Source organism: Perissodus microlepis, chromosome 11, assembly GCF_051167445.1.
Source record: "Perissodus microlepis isolate ML-2025 ecotype Zambia chromosome 11, ASM5116744v1, whole genome shotgun sequence".
Taxonomy (NCBI): Eukaryota; Metazoa; Chordata; class Actinopteri; order Cichliformes; family Cichlidae; genus Perissodus; species Perissodus microlepis.
Genome location: NC_140471.1, coordinates 35,958,462 through 35,977,886, shown reverse-complemented (window position 1 = coordinate 35,977,886; position 19,425 = coordinate 35,958,462). Strand labels below are relative to the sequence as shown.

The 19,425-nt window shown below is 44.6% G+C and overlaps 1 protein-coding gene and 1 long non-coding RNA gene across 5 annotated transcripts in view; one reads left to right on the top strand and one right to left on the bottom strand.

The window, feature by feature from the left end:
- Positions 1–16,680, bottom strand: part of nek11 (NIMA-related kinase 11) — a 65,550-nt gene extending 48,870 nt beyond the window's left edge. For 2 of the 4 annotated variants that reach the window (XM_084944530.1, XM_084944532.1), the window contains exons 1-2: positions 16,336–16,677; positions 14,477–14,647 (exon numbers count right to left, since the gene is read on the bottom strand). In XM_084944530.1, coding sequence (XP_084800656.1) covers positions 14,477–14,634 — 158 coding nt within the window. In that variant the 5' untranslated portion in view covers positions 14,635–14,647; positions 16,336–16,677. Of the gene's footprint in view, positions 1–14,476; positions 14,648–16,335 lie in introns of all 4 variants that reach the window. The other 2 variants (XM_084944533.1, XM_084944531.1) reach the window with 2 other exon arrangements.
- Positions 12,345–15,759, top strand: LOC146378440 (uncharacterized). Its single transcript, XR_014801694.1, has 3 exons — positions 12,345–12,489; positions 13,723–13,889; positions 14,496–15,759. It is a non-coding gene; the product is annotated as an uncharacterized LOC146378440 (long non-coding RNA).
- Positions 16,681–19,425: the final 2,745 nt, after the last annotated feature.

Sequence of the window (19,425 nt, the reverse complement as noted above, 5' to 3'; positions counted from 1 at the left end):
TCGAGGCACCGTTCAAAATTCTTTTATCCCATCTTGTTTATCGCATACGAGCCCCTCGTTAAACGTCTGGGTGATTGATGATGTCATCACAGGCAGCTGTGGGTTTGCTGTCAAAGCAAAAAGTCCTGGCCTTTAAACTGAAGCCAGCTTAGAAGCACCAACATCTTCCTGTGATGTCAGAAATAAAACAGTAAACAGTTTTGGCCTGTACGGCGAGTTTTCGGCTTCAGAGCAGCTGTATGGTAGCTTCATGTTGTAAATGAGGAGTTACAGCTTCATGTTGCAACATGGCACAGCGGTGACTGTGTCCATCCTTTATGTACAGTCTGTGGGGCTGTAGCAGAGCAGTGGCGGTGTACTTTAGTAAAACTCCACTCTTGTTCTATCATTTCTTGTTTTCATGTTTTGTTTTTGTCATTTTAATTAATGCAGGAATCAGGTCACGTTTCCATTTGCCTGTCACATTATTTTTTCCTTTCTTCCTTTTTCAATCTTTTCTCCTGAGAAAAGGCAAAAATTTAAATAAAACAAGAGCAAGCTGTTTGTGAAATGTCATCTTGAACCCGCCTAAACCTTTTAGTTCAGGGAACGGGGGCGTCGTTGTCTCCGCGCCGCAGCTGCAGACTTTCCGCGGTGAAGCTTTTCATGTTGGGATGCTGAGGAAAACAGCTGGATGCTGTCGATGCTGACGACACATCAGTGATGTGAATGAGCAGAGTGTCAGTCATCTTCCAACTGACGCACACACTCACACTCAGAGACACACACTTCCATGAATCTGTAATCTCAGAGCTTTGATTCATAAAGCAGAACAGAAGGATCAAAGAGACGTGAGCTCTGATTTCATCCTGCACACGACTGAGGCGAAAAGGCTTTGTGCTGCTTTTCAGTCTTTTGTAGTTTTTTGCCTTTTTGCGCTTTTTGTGTTGCTGCTTTGGTTTTTCTGAATGTTGTGTGCGTCAACTTGGATGAGCTTAGAAACCCTCCTGTGCTGTGAATACACTTCACTTCAGTACTTAAACATTTACTCAGGATTATTCCACAGAAACTAAAACAGCAAAGTAAACTTCCGTCTGCACTCTGGCGCTCGTCTTTAACAAAGGTGAGAAATGAACCCAACACACCTTTAACCTGAAATATTTTTAATGCCCAGCAGGGGGCGACTGCTACCGTGCACGGTCCTCTGTGACCTCACTAACACTGTGCTGATTTGCATCACATCACACTGGATAACACATGACGTCCACCGATTTGATGAGAGTTCAGTTATGTCATCATCCAATGGACACATGAAACAAAGTCAGGGCACGTACCTGTTGGGATCTTCTTCTCTGTCCCACCAGAAAATTATTCAAAAAGTTCACGACTGATTCGAACGTGCAGCTTGTTAGTTTCCTGTAACAGAAATGCAACAAGTGGGTCTTTACTACGAACTTATTTGAATGTGATCACAGCTGTCAGACGCGGAAGTTAAATCCATCCATGCATCCGCTTCTCTTTTTCAGGGTCGCGGGGGCGCCGGAGTCTATCCCAGCTGTCACAGGGCGAGAGGCGGGGTACACACTGGACAGGTCGCCATGTCGCAGAGCTAACACACAGACAACCTTTCGCACTCACATTCACACCTACGGGCAATTTAGATTAATCGATTAACCTATCCCCACTAACTGCATGACTTTAGATGGTGGGAGGAAGCCGAACAGAACATGCAAACCCGGCCTGATGGTGGAACTGAACTCAGGACCTTCTTGCTGTGCGGCAACAGTGCTAACCACCGTGCCCTAAAACGATCTAGGGGATCTATAATTTACGGTGGCCCTGAGAGGCCAAACGGACTGCAACTTAAGAAAACACCAGCAATAAGAAAAACTCTGCAAAAGCACACTGGTCCGTCGGCTTATTGTCTCCCCAGAAACACTTCCCTTGTGCATTTGGAAACCTATTTTTTCCTATTTCCGTTTTTGTTTTTTCTGTTTCCTATTTCAGGATATTTGAATCCATTCAGTTTACGCAGACCCACAGGACACTCCCACTGATTTCTGTTAAAGCCGCTGTCTTCAGCTTCATTTTAGAGGGTCACAAATGTGAGCCAACACAGGGGAGAAGCTTCCCGTTCAAAGAACAACCCGCTCAGCGGCGCCGTTACCGCCTTTGATTTCACGTTAAAGCCAAAAGGCTGCTGGGAAATCAAATTCACAGCCTGAATTTATAATTTATGGGCAAAAAAATCTATTTCATTCAGTTCTTTGAGCCCTCACTGTGATGTGCACTGAAAGGGGCTTTTCTTCAGCTGCTCGCCAAGCCGGGAGCGCCGACCGTCCGTTGCTATGCAACTACAGAGAAAGGATGTTTGAAGTGCGACGCTCAGACGCTCCTGAGTTGGTGTGTGTCTTTGTTTGGCTGAGAGCAGAGAAACACAAGCTCCGACCCTGAACTGCAAACCAGAACGAGACCAGAGAAGGAAGAAAGGAAGGAAGGAAGGAAGGAAGGAAGGAAGGAAGGAAGAAAGGATTTCAATCAGAAGTCAGAGAGATTCACAGTCACTCAAATGAACTCTGACCCTGACATCAGCAGGAGACACACCCACCAGCGAACTACAGTAACATGAAGTAATTTACCTAACTATAAAGTTGTAGTAGTTCCTTTTATTCGGACTCCATGATTTCCATCTGGTGACATCAAACATGATGTTTGTAATCAAAGCACCAGAGGAACAAAAACACCAAAAGGCTCCGGCTGGATTTGAACTCAGGACCTTCTTTCTGTGAGGCAACATTAAGAACAGAAACATGTTAGTGAGCAAGGTGAGCAGAGGTTACAGAGGCCGAGGGCGGAGCCACGTGAGATACACAAGCTTACAGCTCAGGGTTCAACCCCATAATCCCAGAGCTGCTGCTCTACCCTCCTCAGTGGAGAGCGTGATCCTCCTGCCAGGTGTTTGTACTCAGGGGCCACGACTGAGAGCAGGAAGGCTGCACTGAGGGTCATTAACACCCCCCAAAAAATCACTGGCTGCCCTCTGACACACCTGGAGGCCATCGCCAGATCCTCCAGGTAAACCAGGGCCATCACAGGTGACCCCGCCCACCACCTGTTTGACCTACTGCTCTCTGGTCTGCGCCTCAGGTCAGTCAGGTGCCACACCTCCAGACTCACTAACAGCTTCTTCCCCCACCCCTGCCCACCAATCTGAGGCACGGTCTGAGTGACCCTCATCACTCAGGACGCTCACACAGACTCTATTAACTCTTTGTACTGATTTCAAACACTCCTGCTCCTTTCTCCTGCTTTTTTATTTATTCCTGTTGTCTAATATGTCTATTTCACTCCTGCACAGTTGCTGTTGAGCATAATAAATTGTTGGTATAAGAGAACAAATCGTTTTGATTGACTTTTCAGACATAAATGATTCAAACACGTCGCCAGGTGAAGCTTCCTCTGGCCTGCTGTGACGTTCCACCTGTCCCTCAGGTGATCGTTTTATCTCAATGCATCCTGCAGCGTCTGAGCCTCTCCGAGAGGCCGCCCAGCTGGCTCCTACAACTGCTGCTTCCTGCTGAAGGGAAAGCTTAACAGGAAGTGGATAAATCAGCACAACAGGAAGTAAGATTTTAGAGCCTCAGCAGGCTGGACGAGCACAGGCAGCAGTTTGAGACATTTGAGCACACTGATCAATCACTCGGACAGATTACGAGTTCACAGGACACGAGAGAAATGATGGGAGTATTATCGGGCTGTTCTAAAAGCTCCCTGAAACGTCTTCAGTTGAACCAAAATGCCACAGCAGGCGTTTTTCTTCTCATTGGCTTCCTGTTAACTGCAGATTTTTTTTCACATGTAGTCCTGAATAATCAGGATCATAACATTAAAGACCTCACAGTTCCTCATCAACCTAATAAAGGACTTCTTTCTCAGACTGCTGATTTATTTGTGGTTTCGAGAGTTTCTAAAAGTAGAACAGGAGGCAGAGCCTTCGGCTTTGAGGAGCTGCTGCAAAGAAACCCGACTGGGGGAGATCAAGAATAAGACTCCGAGGACCCGAAGCAGGTGTGTACGAACCTTTAGAGCAGATCTCAGGTGAATTCAGGAAGTTTGTGCTGAACGAACCTGAGCGTGTTCAGGTGTGACAGAGACGATGGAGGTCACACAGCTGCTCCTAAAACCTCAGAGGAGACGAGCTCAGGTGAGTCACTGCTTGCATCATGTTGTCTGTGTGAGAGCGTCGCTGTACAGCCAGAAGTATGTGGACACGTTTGTATTCTGGGTAAACAGCATTCACACATGACATCCATGCTCCTGTTGGCTGCATTTGAAAAGTTCTTCCCGGCTTTCAGGAGCAGAAGATAAATGAGATTCTTTTTCGATGCTTTAAATAGAGCCGGCCTGCAGCTTAAATGGGTCAGCAGCAAGCTGCTTGAGAAAATCATTTACAAAACAGCTTCCTGATATTAAACACTCACAACAGCATGGAATATACAACTCTACGCATCACACACCAACAGGATCCACGCCTCAGAGCCTGGTACGCTTTTCACAAAGGTGTCTGTTATACAGCAGGTGTGCATCCATCCACTCCTTCATCCATCTGACCATCCAGCCATCCAGCCATCCATCCAACCATCCAACCGTCCATCCATCCGTCTGTCCGTCTGTCCGTCCGACCATCTGACCATCCAACCGTCCATCCATCCATCATCGATCCATCCAACCGTCCATCCATCCATCTGACCATCCAACCATCCAACCATCCATCCATCCGTCTGTCCATCCGTCCATCCGACCATCTGACCATCTGACCATCTGACCATCCAACCGTCCATCCATCCATCATCGATCCATCCAACCGTCCATCCATCCATCTGACCATCCAACCGTCCATCCATCCATCATCGATCCATCCAACCGTCCATCCATCCGTCTGTCCATCCGTCCATCCGACCATCCAACCGTCCATCCATCCGTCTGTCCATCCGACCATCTGACCATCCAACCGTCCATCCATCCGTCTGTCCATCCGTCCATCCGACCATCTGACCATCCAACCGTCCATCCATCCATCATCGATCCATCCAACTATCCATCCATCCGTCTGTCCATCCGTCCATCCGACCATCTGACCATCCAACCGTCCATCCATCCATCATCGATCCATCCAACCGTCCATCCATCCGTCTGTCCATCCGTCCATCCGACCATCCAACCGTCCATCCATCCATCATCGATCGATCCATCCGTCCATCCATCCATCTTCTTCTGCTTATCCAATTATTTTAGTACCAGTAAAATGTGTGCGTTTTTAACTGTTATGTTCTCCATATTTTACATGTATTCTAATGTTTAGTTTTTCAGCAACATTAACCACATCTGCAAAAGCTCCACTTTCTAATTTTCTAGGTTACTGCAGACATTTCCAGACTAAGTACCAAAGGAAAACATCTGCTGACATATGTGAGACCGGTCTGTAATGTCTCATTTAGGGTGATTAAAATCTCCAGCACCCGCTGCACTGAACAGAAATGTTTCACTGCATGTGGTGTTCAGTTTTTCAGCTGACAAACAGATGGGACTTTTGGATTTTACCCAAACTTCACCTCATACAGTAATTCCACAGTGCAGATATCACTGTGAGATTCCCGGGAATGCCATCCAACAATGAACCACTGCATCCTGTGAGTGTCTGCAGATGAAAATGTAAAAACCAGCATCTGAGACACATGAATTTTAAAAGCAAGCATTTTGTAAGAGAGTTTGGAGAATTTGTGTCCCACTTTTAGGTTTTCTGGTTGTTTGGAGGTGTTTCTTCTTCTGTTCTTTGTCTCTGGAGAAAACGCTAAAGATAAAAAAAAAAAAACGAACGAAGCATCTTTAATCAATCTTTAACTTTCAGTAAGCAGAAAATAATCTTATCCCATGGGACTATTCATTTTTTATGTATTTCATTCCCTTTGAACCTACATACAGTTTTATTCAACAAAAACATGTCCAATAGTTTCTACATCTCTGCTACCAGAAGCTTCCTGTGCATGATTTGCATCTTTGTCCATGAGGCCTTCTTCTGTGGACATTATCCTGTCAAAATATACATTTTTGGGCAAAGTTTAAATTTAACATCAGATGGTTGCACATTAGGTTTGGGGGGAGAGTTTCTGGATCTTGTACTCATGACAATCTTTGCTCCGTCCTCAGAGTGACTTTGTCTGCTTCCTGAAGATGAAAATAAATGTAAAAGATCACTTTTCAGTAGATCCAGCGTTACAGAGACATGAGGACGGGGACGCGCAGCGACTTCTACACAGAGATGTCACATTTAAATCCTGCTTTCGATTTTTATGGACGTGTTCTCACAATTTTTTGGTCACACTTTGTACGACCTGCTTTCCACAAGGATCTTTACTCAGGTTTCACTGGTGAGTCTTTATGTCCAGCTTTTAACTCGTGGTAAAAATTAGAGATGTGCATCCCTCATTAATTTAAACATGTAGCAATTATACTTCTACAAGGACTTTGATTTAACTTGTCAACTATTCAGACTGAATATTGAACTGAAATTCACTCTGTTAGCTCACAATAAACTTCTACACGGACTGTAAACCATCATCAGTCATCGTACGGTTTCTCTGATGAATCCTGCTCTCTGCTGACAGCTTCTTTTCAGAGTTTCCTCCATCTTGATAACAACACTCAGCCGTGACACGTGCTGCACTTCTGTTGCCATGGAAACCGCATCCAAACGGATAGAGGGGTCACGTACCTGGGGCGCTTACCATTTTCATTTTGTCCTCTAAAGTCTCATTTTTTCCACCGTAATCGAGCGGAGCGCTCTTCCTCACTCCCAACGTGCGACACACGGTGAAAACCACGAAGGCGTGAGGCCGAGTTCGTCTCTGGCACACGGAGATGTCAGAGATTTATGAGCAAACGCTGACACGTCGATCAGGCCACCCAGTCCAAATTTATCAGAGAGGGAGAGGCGAGAGGGGGGAGGAGGTGAGGAGAGGGGGGTGAGACCTGTCAGATGGTGAAAAGGGCAGAGATGACGACTCTAAACAACGGCTCGCCATCTGCTTTCTGACAGCACAAAGACTTCTCACGGTCGGCTTCTTTCTGAATGACGCCCTGCAGAAAGAGTCAGAAAACCGTTCTTCAGCGGCGCCGCTTCCTGAGCCAGCGCCTCGCAGCCACGCAGCCACGCAGCACTCGACGTGCCACATGCACCGCCATTAGAAAAGTTTGTTTTCAGTCAGACAGCGCAGGAAGTTCAGCGCAGAGACTAGATTCTTTTTACTGAACTGTTCACTACAACGAAGGGTGAAGCCAGATTAGAAAAGGAGCAAACGAAGGCTTTTAAAATTATTTTCAGCCATAATCTTAACCTGACACTGGCTGTGACGTCGGCCACTCATGGAACCTTCTTGAATCCTCGTTTTGAGACCAAACATGATGAGAAAAGTTGGATATTTTGTAACGTACTGGGCCTGAGACCTGGTATTTGTAATTATATTATTTGATTATTGTTGTTCATGGTTTTGGTTTTCGTTAGGGATGCAGCCTGTGTTTAATCTCTGCTCCCGTGTCTACTCTGTGCTTGACCCGTGTCCCACGTTTCATGTCGTGTTGTCTCATGTTGCGTGTCTTGAGTCTGAGTTCGGTCTGTGTGTTTCCTGTTTTATTTTGAGAGTCCTTGTCCTACATCAGCGTATCTAGTTTTGCCTCCCCTGTCTCGTTGGGTCTGATTAGTCCCCGCTGTGTTCCCACCTGTTCCCCATCCTGCTCGTGTTTTCCTCTGTCTGTCATCGTGTCGTACCCTCACGATGCTGTGTTTGTCCCTCTGTGTTACTAGTTCTCAGTTCCTGGTTTGTTTTCTAGTTTCGCTTTGTATTCGATGTGAGTTTTCCGGCAAGCTGCCGTTTTGAGTGTTTTCCTTCGTCTTGCGTCGTGCACATGGGTCCTCGCCCTGCCTGCCACACAGCACAACCACGACAGAATGACTGAGAAACAAAAATCTTCTTCTTTAATTGTCCCTTTGGCTCCAACTGGACCATAATTTACAAAACGAACACGATTTCATAAAATAAGAGCTGTTATATTCACTGCCACCAGGGGGAGACTCCTCCCAAAAAGAAGTCTGAAGAAATGGGAGATAACGCTGCTGCTCGCTTGATCTATGGCTCTATGATGCTATTTATTATGGTCCCCTTAGAGTCAAATGTTACCAGCATCCATCTGGCCCTCCTGGATTCAAAACACTGGTAGCCACTAGAATACTTCACCTCGCCCGTGTCGGCTGTATGCTGACATAAAACACAGACGTAACAGACGGAGGTATGATGGCGAGTCGCACAAGCCTGGCTTCATGGACACTTTGATCTGCACCACACTCAAGTTTGTTGGCGTTCCAAAGAAAAACCTTTCCTGCCTCCTGAGCTCTGAAGCTTTATTTATTTATCACTTAGTTATGAGACTCAATCTTCCCCTTAAACAAGCAGAGGATTAATTTATCTTCTTTACGAATCCTCAAAATCCCTCCTCGGCGCTCGCCCTGTCCGAGTAAACCACAGAGCCCTTCATTGTGAGCATGTCCCTGGGTAACACCTCCAGCTAAACACCGTGAACCGCTGACAACAGCTGAGGGCAGAAGATGGATTGGGGGCTGCAGCTAGTCTTTATTAGACTTTCAGGAGATAACAAGGACAAAGAGGAGCATAAGCAGGAGGCGGCGTGGGGGGCGGCACCTGAGATTGAGCAGCACGCTCCAGATTGATCCAAACGGTAAAAACAGCTGAGAGCTATGGGCTCAAATGTGTGAGAGTAAACATGCAACAGCACCAAAGGTCTATGGACATCTGAGGGCACAAATATTAACAGCTCCACACTCATCACAGCAATAATTCAATTTTATTCATATAGCACCAAATCACAACAACACTCGCCTCAAAGCTCTTTATGGAGGAAGGCACGGACCCTTTGATAACACAGAGAAAACCCAGTGTTGGTGGTGACGGCGGGAAGGAAAAACTCCCTTCTAACAGGAACGAATCATCTTCATGGGCATGAATGTCGTGGTCATTTTGGCTTTTTAATCATTTTCTTTAATCTGTTCTTTTCCTGGACTGGAATGACTGTACAGCTTACACGATTTTAAAAAGCAGGAATTTGGTACACAAATATGAAGATTAGATTTCTCTTCTCCACACAGCATCGACATGTACACACAGCCCCACTGACAACAACAACAAGCATAATTCTGTCTGCATATATAAGCACGCTGAGCTGGTTTCTTGGCACAGACCTGAGTTTTGAGTATAGGCCACAAATCTTAATTCAGCCATATTCAAGCACACATCAGAAGTGGTTTTGGAATCAGGCTAACAATAAATGGTCCTCCCCGACCTCCACGCTGTTACAACACTTGTGAACTACACTTAAAAGCCGAATCTGTACCAGGGAACAATCATCTTTAAATGAACCTAACCAATTCGTGTCACGGTCCTGGTCAGTGACAGTGTTTAGTCTTTTGGTTTATGGTTCTGTGTTTCTAGCTCTAGTAGTTCTTTGTTCTGTGATTTTAGTTCTTACGTTTTGTTTCTGTGTTGCCTTTGATCGGTGTCAAGTCCATGCCTCTTCCTGTTGTGTTTCCTGTTTTATTTTGATAGTTCCTGTCCTGTTTGCAGTGTGTCTGGTTTTGCTTCCCTTGTCTCGTTCGGTCTAAGTTCTCCCAGCTGTGTGTCCCTCCTGTCTCCCGTTCCCTGATTACTCTGGTGTCTATTTAAGCCCTGTGTTTTCGTCGCCCTGTGTCATGTTGTACCCTCATATCTGTCTGTGTTCTGTCTGCTGGAGAAGCCTGGTTATGATTCCAGTCGAGTTAGTTTTCTGTTTGTTTGCCGCTGAGTTTACGTTGGCCGTCTTGGGTCCTGCCTGCCTGCCGCACGCAGACCGTGATAATTCTGCTGAGGTGGACAAAAATCCCGACAGAAGTCTGGTCAAGGTGCAGCTTCCTAATGAACGTTTAAACAAATATTGGCTGTACGTTCACTCTGACCCCGTTTGCTTTAGAGAGAATCCAAAATAATGAAAAATTTATTTTTTAAAAATCAATTCTTGTTTTATGAAGTCATTAAAGATTCCAGCAAAGGAAAATAAATGTTCAAAGAAATCATTAAAGCATAAATTTACCATGACATTCATGCCCATTACGAGTGGATGTAAACATGTGACCAGTCTCAGCGTTTGTCCACTTTCTCACAGGAAGTTTCTCTTCCTGAAAAGAAACAATTTTCTAAAAAAGTCTTTCCTGTCACTTCAACGTAAATCTGATTCTAACCTGATCTGATCCGAACCCACAAACAGTCCTTTGAGTCCCAAAGTGACCAGAGATAAAGTCCTTAGAAGGTCTAACACGATGACCCGTCCTCACAAACATGGACATTTGACCACAGACACAAAACGCACTCTGCTGCTGAGTTTTGGCCGTTGGATTCTGGTTTGGAGATGACAGAAAGATGTGCTGGAAGGACAGCATGCTGCATCCCTGTGTGTGTGTGTGTGTGTGTGTGTGTGTGTGTGTGTGTGTGTGTGTGTGTGTGTGTGTGTGTGTGTCGCCCACTCGACCATTCATGTGTTCAGTCACTGAGGTGAGGAGTCAGACGTGATAAACATGAAGGCGGTGAGGACTTCTCAGGTCCTCGTCCTGCTGTCATCCTCCCTGGCTGCACTGAAGAGTGTGCGTGTTTGTTTGTACTTGTATTACAGAGTCTGTGGGGACTTAAATCTGTTGGACACATTGTGGGAGCACGTCTCGTTTTGGGGACAAAGAGCGAATCCCTATAAGTGCAGGTGCATCTTAGGATGAAGACTGGGTTTAAGGGTTATCCTCCTGATGATGAATGTACACGACTGTAACGTCAACTTGATGATGAAGGCATGACTGTGTGTGTGTGTGTGTGTGTGTGTTTGTGTGTGTGTGTGTGTGTGTGTGTGTGTGTGTGTGTGTGTGTGTGTGTGTCAGGGTTGGCGAGGAAGCGACAGAGCGTGACCGATAGAAAACGAGAGGAGTGATGAGATGGAGGTAGACGCAGATAGGACAGAGATAGAAGAGATATGTTATCAGTACTTGTGTCAGGTATTTCCTGTGAGTGTCTCCATCTGAGCTGATTAATAAGGACCTCAGCTCTCTACATCAGCACAAGTACAGCACCAATAATAAGGTGTGATTAGAAGTATTTCAGCATAGTCAGAAAAACTCCTTTACTCTTGTTTACATCTCTGAATCCTAAACTTCCTCTAATACTGCAGCTGCAAGCGATCCATGCAGGTTAACACAGCATTCATCCCCCCTGGTCCTCCTGTCCTGGGACACTTCAGGGCAACAGTCAACCCACTTTTATTTACATAGCACCAAATCACAACAGTAATCACGTCAGGGTGATTTATATTGTAAGATAGGGAGCTTACAATAATACAGAGAAAACCCCAAAAATCAGACGCCCCATTCTGAGCAAACACTTGGTGACAATGGAAAGGAAAAACTCCCTTTCAACAGGAAGAAAGCTCCAGCAGAACCAGACTCGGGGAGGCGTGGCCATCTCAAAAAGGGCGAGGTCTCTTTGACTGACAGATGGATGGAGGGCAGGCAGCTGTAGGTGTTACCTGCCTGCTAGGCTTCTCCTTGTTCTGCAGTTGGTGCAGTTGAAAGTATTTAATATAATTGTCCAATGAAATCCCTGCTGTGTGGTTAACTGTACAAACACGCTACCAAAGACGTCCATGCTCCAGCTTTCTGATAGAAATTCTCCCATTTTATTGAGTTAGCACAAGTTTGCAAGTATCTGCACGCAGGCACAAGGCTGATGGATAGAAGTCACTAACAAAGTCTGCTAGTATTAGCAAGTTCATTACTCCATGCTCTCATCCTTATTTGATCAGTTCTTTCTAATAATAAAACGAGGGAGCCAAATGTTAACAATGTTTGTCACGTGAAAATGACATTTTTGGGCTGCACTCATTATCAACATCATGAAGCAGGAAGTCTTTGGAATGGAAGTTTTTTCTTTGTTAGAGCTCAGAAGAACTGGGTGCTGCCCCTCAGCAGGCTTCCAGTGATTGACCAGTCACAGTAAAGCATATTTTTAGGGAGGGGAGCGAACAACAGGAGCTAAAATGATTTGTTTCGAGATGAATCGTGCACTATAACAAGTATAGGAACTGTTTTAAACTCTGAATCATCCAAAGCTGGTCCATGGATAAGGTACGCTTTAATAACAGATGTTACTCGATTTTGACCATTTCATAAATGAATGTCTGACACACATAAGTGTGTTTTTTGTTAAAGAGTCCGGCCACGTTAAGTGCACATGAAAGAAGAGGACGTCAGATTGACTCTCTGTGAATCAGAGCCACTTCAGCTCGGACAGAAAGGACAAAGATGCTACATTCAGCTGATGAAAGGCTCGCGACTGCAGTCACCAGCTGCTGAATGCATCCTGAGCACAGGTTTGGTGTCTCTTCTTATCTGTGATGTATTTAATTATGTGGTTTGTTCAAAGGGAATACGCATTTACGACTGACAGCTCACCGCTGTTGAACTCGCACACAAAGAAAATCTTTGTGATGACGACAAGCAGCTGAAGGAAACCAGTGAGACCAGTTCATGTTCTCACATCTTCTTCTGCTGGAACTATTTCTAACGCAGCCTCAAAGCAACGAGCCGCAGTGCAATCCCACTGAGCTCTGTGTGACGGGAAGGAGGCGGCTCTGTTCGCCGAGCTCGCGCCACACAGACGTGAATGAGTGTACCGTCAGCTGACTCACCGTCTCTGCTAACATCCACAGACAGGTTCCTCGCACAAACAGGAGGAAACAAAGCATGAGAGCAGGAAGAAGAGCTGAAAACAGCGAAGAAGAGATAAAATCCCAAGGGTGAGGACGACAGCGCAAAACTCATGATGTGCACAATTCTTTTTTCCTCTTTTTTAATAGCCAGTACATATAACTAAGCTTTGGTGATACAGAGCATACACCTGAGCAGTTTCATGGTCCCTCATGGAAGAACTTTCATCAGCGCCCTTATTTCCCCGGGGTCGCCACAGCAGATTGATCCACGTGTTTGATTTGGCATAGATTTTCCCCCAGATGCTGTTTCTGATGCAATTATCCCAGTTTGGAACCAGCACTAGTGGTACATCAGCTTGTCAAATACCGAGGGTGGGTTTGCATCTTCTCCCAGTCTCAAACCAGGAACCGAGCGTAGGCACTGAACCCTCACAGAGCCAGGGCCTCTGAGTTCTGCCAGTACGATATAATCAAATTGCTCCAAAAGGCTCAAACAGCACAAACAAGGTCCAAAGATCCAGTTCATAATTCTCCAAAAATAAAACACCTAAATTTTGTTTGACTCTGTCTTTAATCACACAAACGGTTTCATTACGTGAAGCCAATACTGTCAGTAACTAAAGGTGATTTTCAGTAAAAGCTGAAACTTGACAGTAGAGGACGGCAGGTCTAACAGGTTCTGCATCGACTAAAATTAATGTTGCCACAGTAATAATGACTCGTGTTTCCTATTGTTGTAATTCTTCTGTTATTCAGTTTTATGGAAATGTTTTCAGTTTATCAGCATCAAAGTTTTCCATGTTTTAAATATTTGTTGCAAATTGATGAAGTAAAAAAATGCTCTTCCTTTTTCTGCCTCAGACCAGTCTGACCTCTGAGCCTCCTTTCCCACAGAGCGGATGCTCTACGTCCCACGAGCCACTTTGGGAAGCCTGGAAACAGACCTCCAAATCCTCCACCTTGCACTGCCACTCGAGCCACAACACAGCGTCTGAAGACGACAGTCTGAGTGAGCTTAGACGAAGTTCAGTTAAAGCTGCTCGGTGGCAGGAGCTGAACAGGTGGGTGATCTCTGATCACTAATCAGCCTGATTGATTTTACTGCTCACAGACTGTAGCACATCTGCTGAAGGGGCTACAGTGCAAGCATGTACAAGCCAATATCGCCATCTAGTGTCCGTCTGCAGAACTGTTTCTGTCCTGCAGCTTCAGCACTGCTCTGTGTCCTCTGAGCTCGAGTGTGAGGCCTCCATCAGAAAAAATGTTCCAAATATTACCATCAAACATTTAAAAATCCACTCAAGAGGAAGCAAACGTTTATAAATAGATCGTAAACACTTTCACATCTGACCCACGAGTTTTGTTAACAAAATCGTTAGTTTTTACTTTTTCATGCTTCAGTTTTTATTTTTTTACTCATTTTTAAATTCATTTTGTTTGTCTTAATGTGCCTTTATCACTAATTTTACTTATTACTCTAAATATGTTCTCTATGTAACCTATTTTCTACACTAAAGCATATATATGTATGTATTTATTGCAACGTGTTAAATAAATGTAATTTTTTTTATCCAACAATCAAATCTAATTGGGATTAAAAAGCAGAAAAAACATCCAGATGCCAACAAGATGATTCAAAGCTACTCACAGCTTCTCTCCATCTGCAGCTTTGGCATCCTGAACCAGAAAAACCGAACCAAAACTTCCTCGGCCCAGATTCTGCAGGATGCTGTATCGCTTAGCAACCAGACCACCGCCTCCGGGGGTCAAAGGTTGGCCGGCTGCCACCTCCTGGAACCGAGGCATCCTATCAGCTCACCTGTGGAATAAGAAGAGGCGACAGAGAGCTCAGAGTCACTAAAAGCGCAGTTCGACTTCCCCGAATGGAAAAATGATATCCATGTATTACGTCTGTGTGTTCAAACTGGCCCTCCACAGTAGTTCACTGGTCCAGTGTTCCACGACCAGGACGAAATACGTGTCAGTGGGATTGAGGAGGTCCTCAAAGTGTTCCTTCCACCGCCCGACAATATCCTCAGTCGTAATCAGTAACGCTACAGCCGCAATATACACAGTGCAGGTAGAGCACCGCTTTCCCCTCCCGAGTCGCCTGATGGTTATCAGCTGCATCCAAAGTCCCACAGGCTAACCAAGCCTGATAAGACTCCTTCTTCAGCATGATGGTTCCTTTTACCTCTGATGTCCACCATCTTTTGTGGTTAGCACCATGACAGGCACCAACCACCTTGCAGCCCCAGCTCAGTGCAGCAGCTTCAGCAATGGCGGTGCTGAACATGGTGCATTCAAACTCAGTGTTTCCCTTGGAATGCTGTCAACTCTCTGCCAGAGATGGGAGTCTCCCGGACTGTGGGCTCTGCTAGGCGTTTCCAGTGTACCCTCAGTATACATTTAGGCACATTGGGTCTATCCAACATCCTCCTTGGCCACCTGATCCAACCCACTGTATCTGGTTGAAACCTCTCAACCTCACGCATAAGCTCACGCTCCTTCCACACCAGACAGGTGACGTTTCATGTCTCGGTAGCCGGGCATTGGTCTACCAGGGTCTCCACCCTTGGTCGCCACCCAGCACACTGCATGCAACCCCTAAGCCACCTTCTGAGGGTGGTGGGCCTACAGGATTGTGAGCCCAAGTCCTTTCTTTGGGCTGTGCGGGGGGCTGGGCCACATGAACTAAGATCCGGCCACGAGGCTCTCACGGTCAGGCACCCTGCCTGGCTCCAGGGTGGGACCCCCGGCAACCCTATCTCGGGCACGTTGAACTGTTTCCTAGGCTTTTCACTCATAAGGGTTTCTGAATAGCTCTTTGTCTGGTCCTTCACCCAGGACCAATTTGTCATTTGACAACATAGCCCCTGGGATTCCTGGGATACACAAAACCCTCCACCATGATAAGGTAGCGATTCACAGAGGGGATCATAGATTAATTTCTAAAGACAGAGTAAAATAAAATCACAGATGTGGTATTTCTTTCATTCTGAAAAGAAGAAGAAACCAAAAAACTCTAAAAAACAATCAAATCCATCCCAGAGTGAGAGAAGTGAAGCAGAAAACTGTCAAGGCTTTCATCACAGGAGTTATTTTATTTTGAAAACATTTAAGGAAATTGGTTTTATTTTGAAAATGTGACCGGACCCATAAATGCACACACTCGATCGCTTTGTCCGTTAATGGAACTCGGGTACCAGTATCATCTTTTTTAAACAACTGTTTTCTCGAGCTTAAAGCATGCGCGGGATGGAGGATACGACAACCGGAAGCTTTTCAGCTGTTTGTATCCGCTGCTTTAATCAGCTCGTTTGTTCCCGTAAAACCGACGGCGGAGAAGAAAAAAGGAGAAAAAGAGCTAAAAGTGTCCGATAGTAAAGTTCTGAGGATCTGATGAGTAGCGGAAAAGCTGCCGCGTCATCTCGCGATATTTGGGTTTTAAAACGAACCATTTAACCAGGTAAATAAACTGGAGCGATGATTTGTTGTGTTGTTTACCTGCAGCAACTCTGGATGGCGGACTTCCGTGTTTCCATGGAAACTAAAGACAACGAACGCGCAGGCGCACTGACAAATGCAGGGGAGGAGCTTACATCAGGAGCTCTCACCAGGTGTTCTCACCTTGTTTACTTCCTGCGACCAATCTGCTGCTTCCTCTGTGGTCACATGAAGCTGAGGCAACACAAACTGAATATACTGCATACTGTTACCTCCCCTCCACCATTAACAAATGGTTCAGCCCATGGCCTGACGGCTTTACTTCTTGCTGTCAGTAGCATTTAAGCTGACATAGCAACAAGCTGCGTTGAAAGACCTTCAAACTATACATCAGTTTTCACATTTTATTTTTCGGCCAAGAATTAGAATAAAAAATATATAAGCGATGCTTTTCTCTGAATTCTATTGATACGTTTGTGCTGCAAGAAATTGTTAAAAAACGAAGCATTTTCTAAGGACAGCATGAAAAACAGTAAAGAAAGAAAAATGCTGCCTCTTTCCTATTGGTTGAAAAATGTACCATGTCGACCAAAACGACAACACGTGGTTGTTTAGGAAGAGAGAGAGAGAGAGGGCGGGATTTGTGATGTTTAGCATGTTGGGAGTGTGTTGTGTAATGTGTGTTGTGTGTCAGTGAGGGCACTAGTGAATGTGACAAAGGCTGCAGTGCAAACACTGTCTCCAGGTGGAAACAGGAGCAGTGATACACCTCCTGCTGTCAGGCCTGCAGCTTTGTCCCTGTGCTGTTCTCCTCTGTCTCGTGGCCACAAACTAATTTTGTTCACTGACACAAATAATTCGTGCGGCATCTTATTGCGACACCTGCTTGTTCTCTCCAGTGGCGGTCCTAGCCTGTTTGGCGCCCCGGGCGAACACCCCCCCCCCCACACACACACACACACACACACACAAACACAAACAGACACATAAAACATATTAAGGATTGTACATTAACATAAAACTGTTGTCGAAATTCACCAGAGAAACACACACACACACGAAGAGAAAGAGAGTATTATGAGAACAGGACAAATCAACAACTGACAATAACTAATTAATATTAAAATCTGTAACATAATGTATTGTTTTCGAGTTTAGTCTGTTACTGTTGCTATTTTTACCATTTCTTCTTGGAGCAACTGTAACCCACATAATTTCCTTAGGGATTAATAAAGTATTCTGACTCTGATTGTTTCAGGATGACCTGCCATTATCCAATCACACATCTGCTTACCTGTATCTGTTGCTCGTTTCTCCTCCTCTTCTTTTCTCTTTTTTCTAAACTGAGGACCTGATGGCTTTGAACTTTTCTTGTCCATCTTCCATTGGTTTTAATTTTGCACTCCAGTAGGAACACCCATCCCTCAACCCGAGGATCACCACAACTTAACCTAACACACCTACACCTTAGTTCACAGATTCACTTTGTCTAAGGTGCATTTCTGGGATTTCACACAACCAAGGTTTCAAATCATGAATACATAATTTACAACATTATGAATGAAATGTGCTCTATTTGGAAGCAGCAGCCCCCCTCCCCTGTCGACGGGTTGTGTGTGAGACTTTAAATCATCAAACTGTAAATTATAAATTTTAAATTGTCATTGATCCCTTTACCCCGAGTCCTAAAGTGTATATTTATTTTCTTACTCTTCTTATATTTATTGTTTGTTTACTTGCACTGCTGTAACTGGAGCCTCGTCGTCTCGTCTCTCTATATACTGGACTGTATGTAGCGGAGATGACAATAAAGTTTACTTTGACTTCAGTAACGAGCAGGCGCACCGAGGACTCTCGCGCTCACTTTTCGCGTATAGAATTTAGAAAAAACATCGGTGCAAATTATAAGTCTGTATCATGATGTCTGGTGTTTTCGTGTTTGTTGTTTTGTTTTTATTTTGTTTTATTTTGCGAGATGGTTATTAGATGCTGCTCCCCGCCGCCCCGCCCTCTCCTCCCTGTGCCGCAAGCAGCAGGCGCACCTCGCAAACGGAGGGCGCCCTTACTCCCAGCAAATGGGCGATAGAAAACCGATCGGTGCCTGTACCATTCCCAATATGCGCTGGCTGATGCCGGGGCCGCCCGTGTCGCCCGTATCAAAAACTGCTACTGGTTCTCTCATTGTTGTTTCAGTAGTTTTAAATGTTTGTACAAAAACCTGTGGGATGCATTGACTTTTAGATAAATAGTTGTATATAACTTTATTGTTTACATAACTTGTAAACAATAAAGATGTAAAAAAAAAAAATAAAAAAAAAAAGATGTAAGGATGAAACACAAAGTAGTGAAAAGTGTGCGGTTATGTCGTGCTCCCCAGAGGGTGAACCCAACAAATCATGAAAAATGAGCTTTTTGTTCATGACGGTGCAGATTTCTGACATTTTGTGTAAATTTAAGCAACAATCTGATTTTTTCTAACAAACAAAGTGTGAAGCTTCAGTTAGACTTGTGTTTCTAAATGAACCGCCCCATGTTGTGTAGCTTTACTGGGCTACATATTTATTTATTATACAGGCTACACAGTACATAACATCCAAACTCACACGTGTAACTGAGGTGTTTCATTATGTGGGCTAAAGAAAATAATTCAGTTACACAAACGTACAGACTTACTGCATGTGAACCATTGGAAAAAGAATTCTGTGAAGAAGAGCGCCCTCTGGAGGTTATAACGCGGGACTACAATTCCAATCTGGTGTCTGATCAAGGGCTGAGTTTAAATATTCCATGTACGTATACGTTTGTCTTTTTATGGTTTAGTGTCATTTTATATCTGTGTTGTGTGTTTAGTTTTTCCATCATTTTGTGCCACTTTGTCATCTTTGAAAAATCTTTTTCCTGTTTTGCACCATTTTTACATCACTAATGGAAGACTACCACACTTTGTGCTCCTCTTTGTGCTAACATAGTGTTATTTCACATCATTCTGTGTCTCTTTATTCTCTTATTACATTAACTCATAAACTGTTGGCTGAAGGTGAGGAGTGTATGATTTATGACTGCACCAGCTTCTAGTTTTGCCCGTCATCTTTATTTATACAGAGATATTACTTATTATTATAGTTTCCTTTAATTATCTCACATAAATGA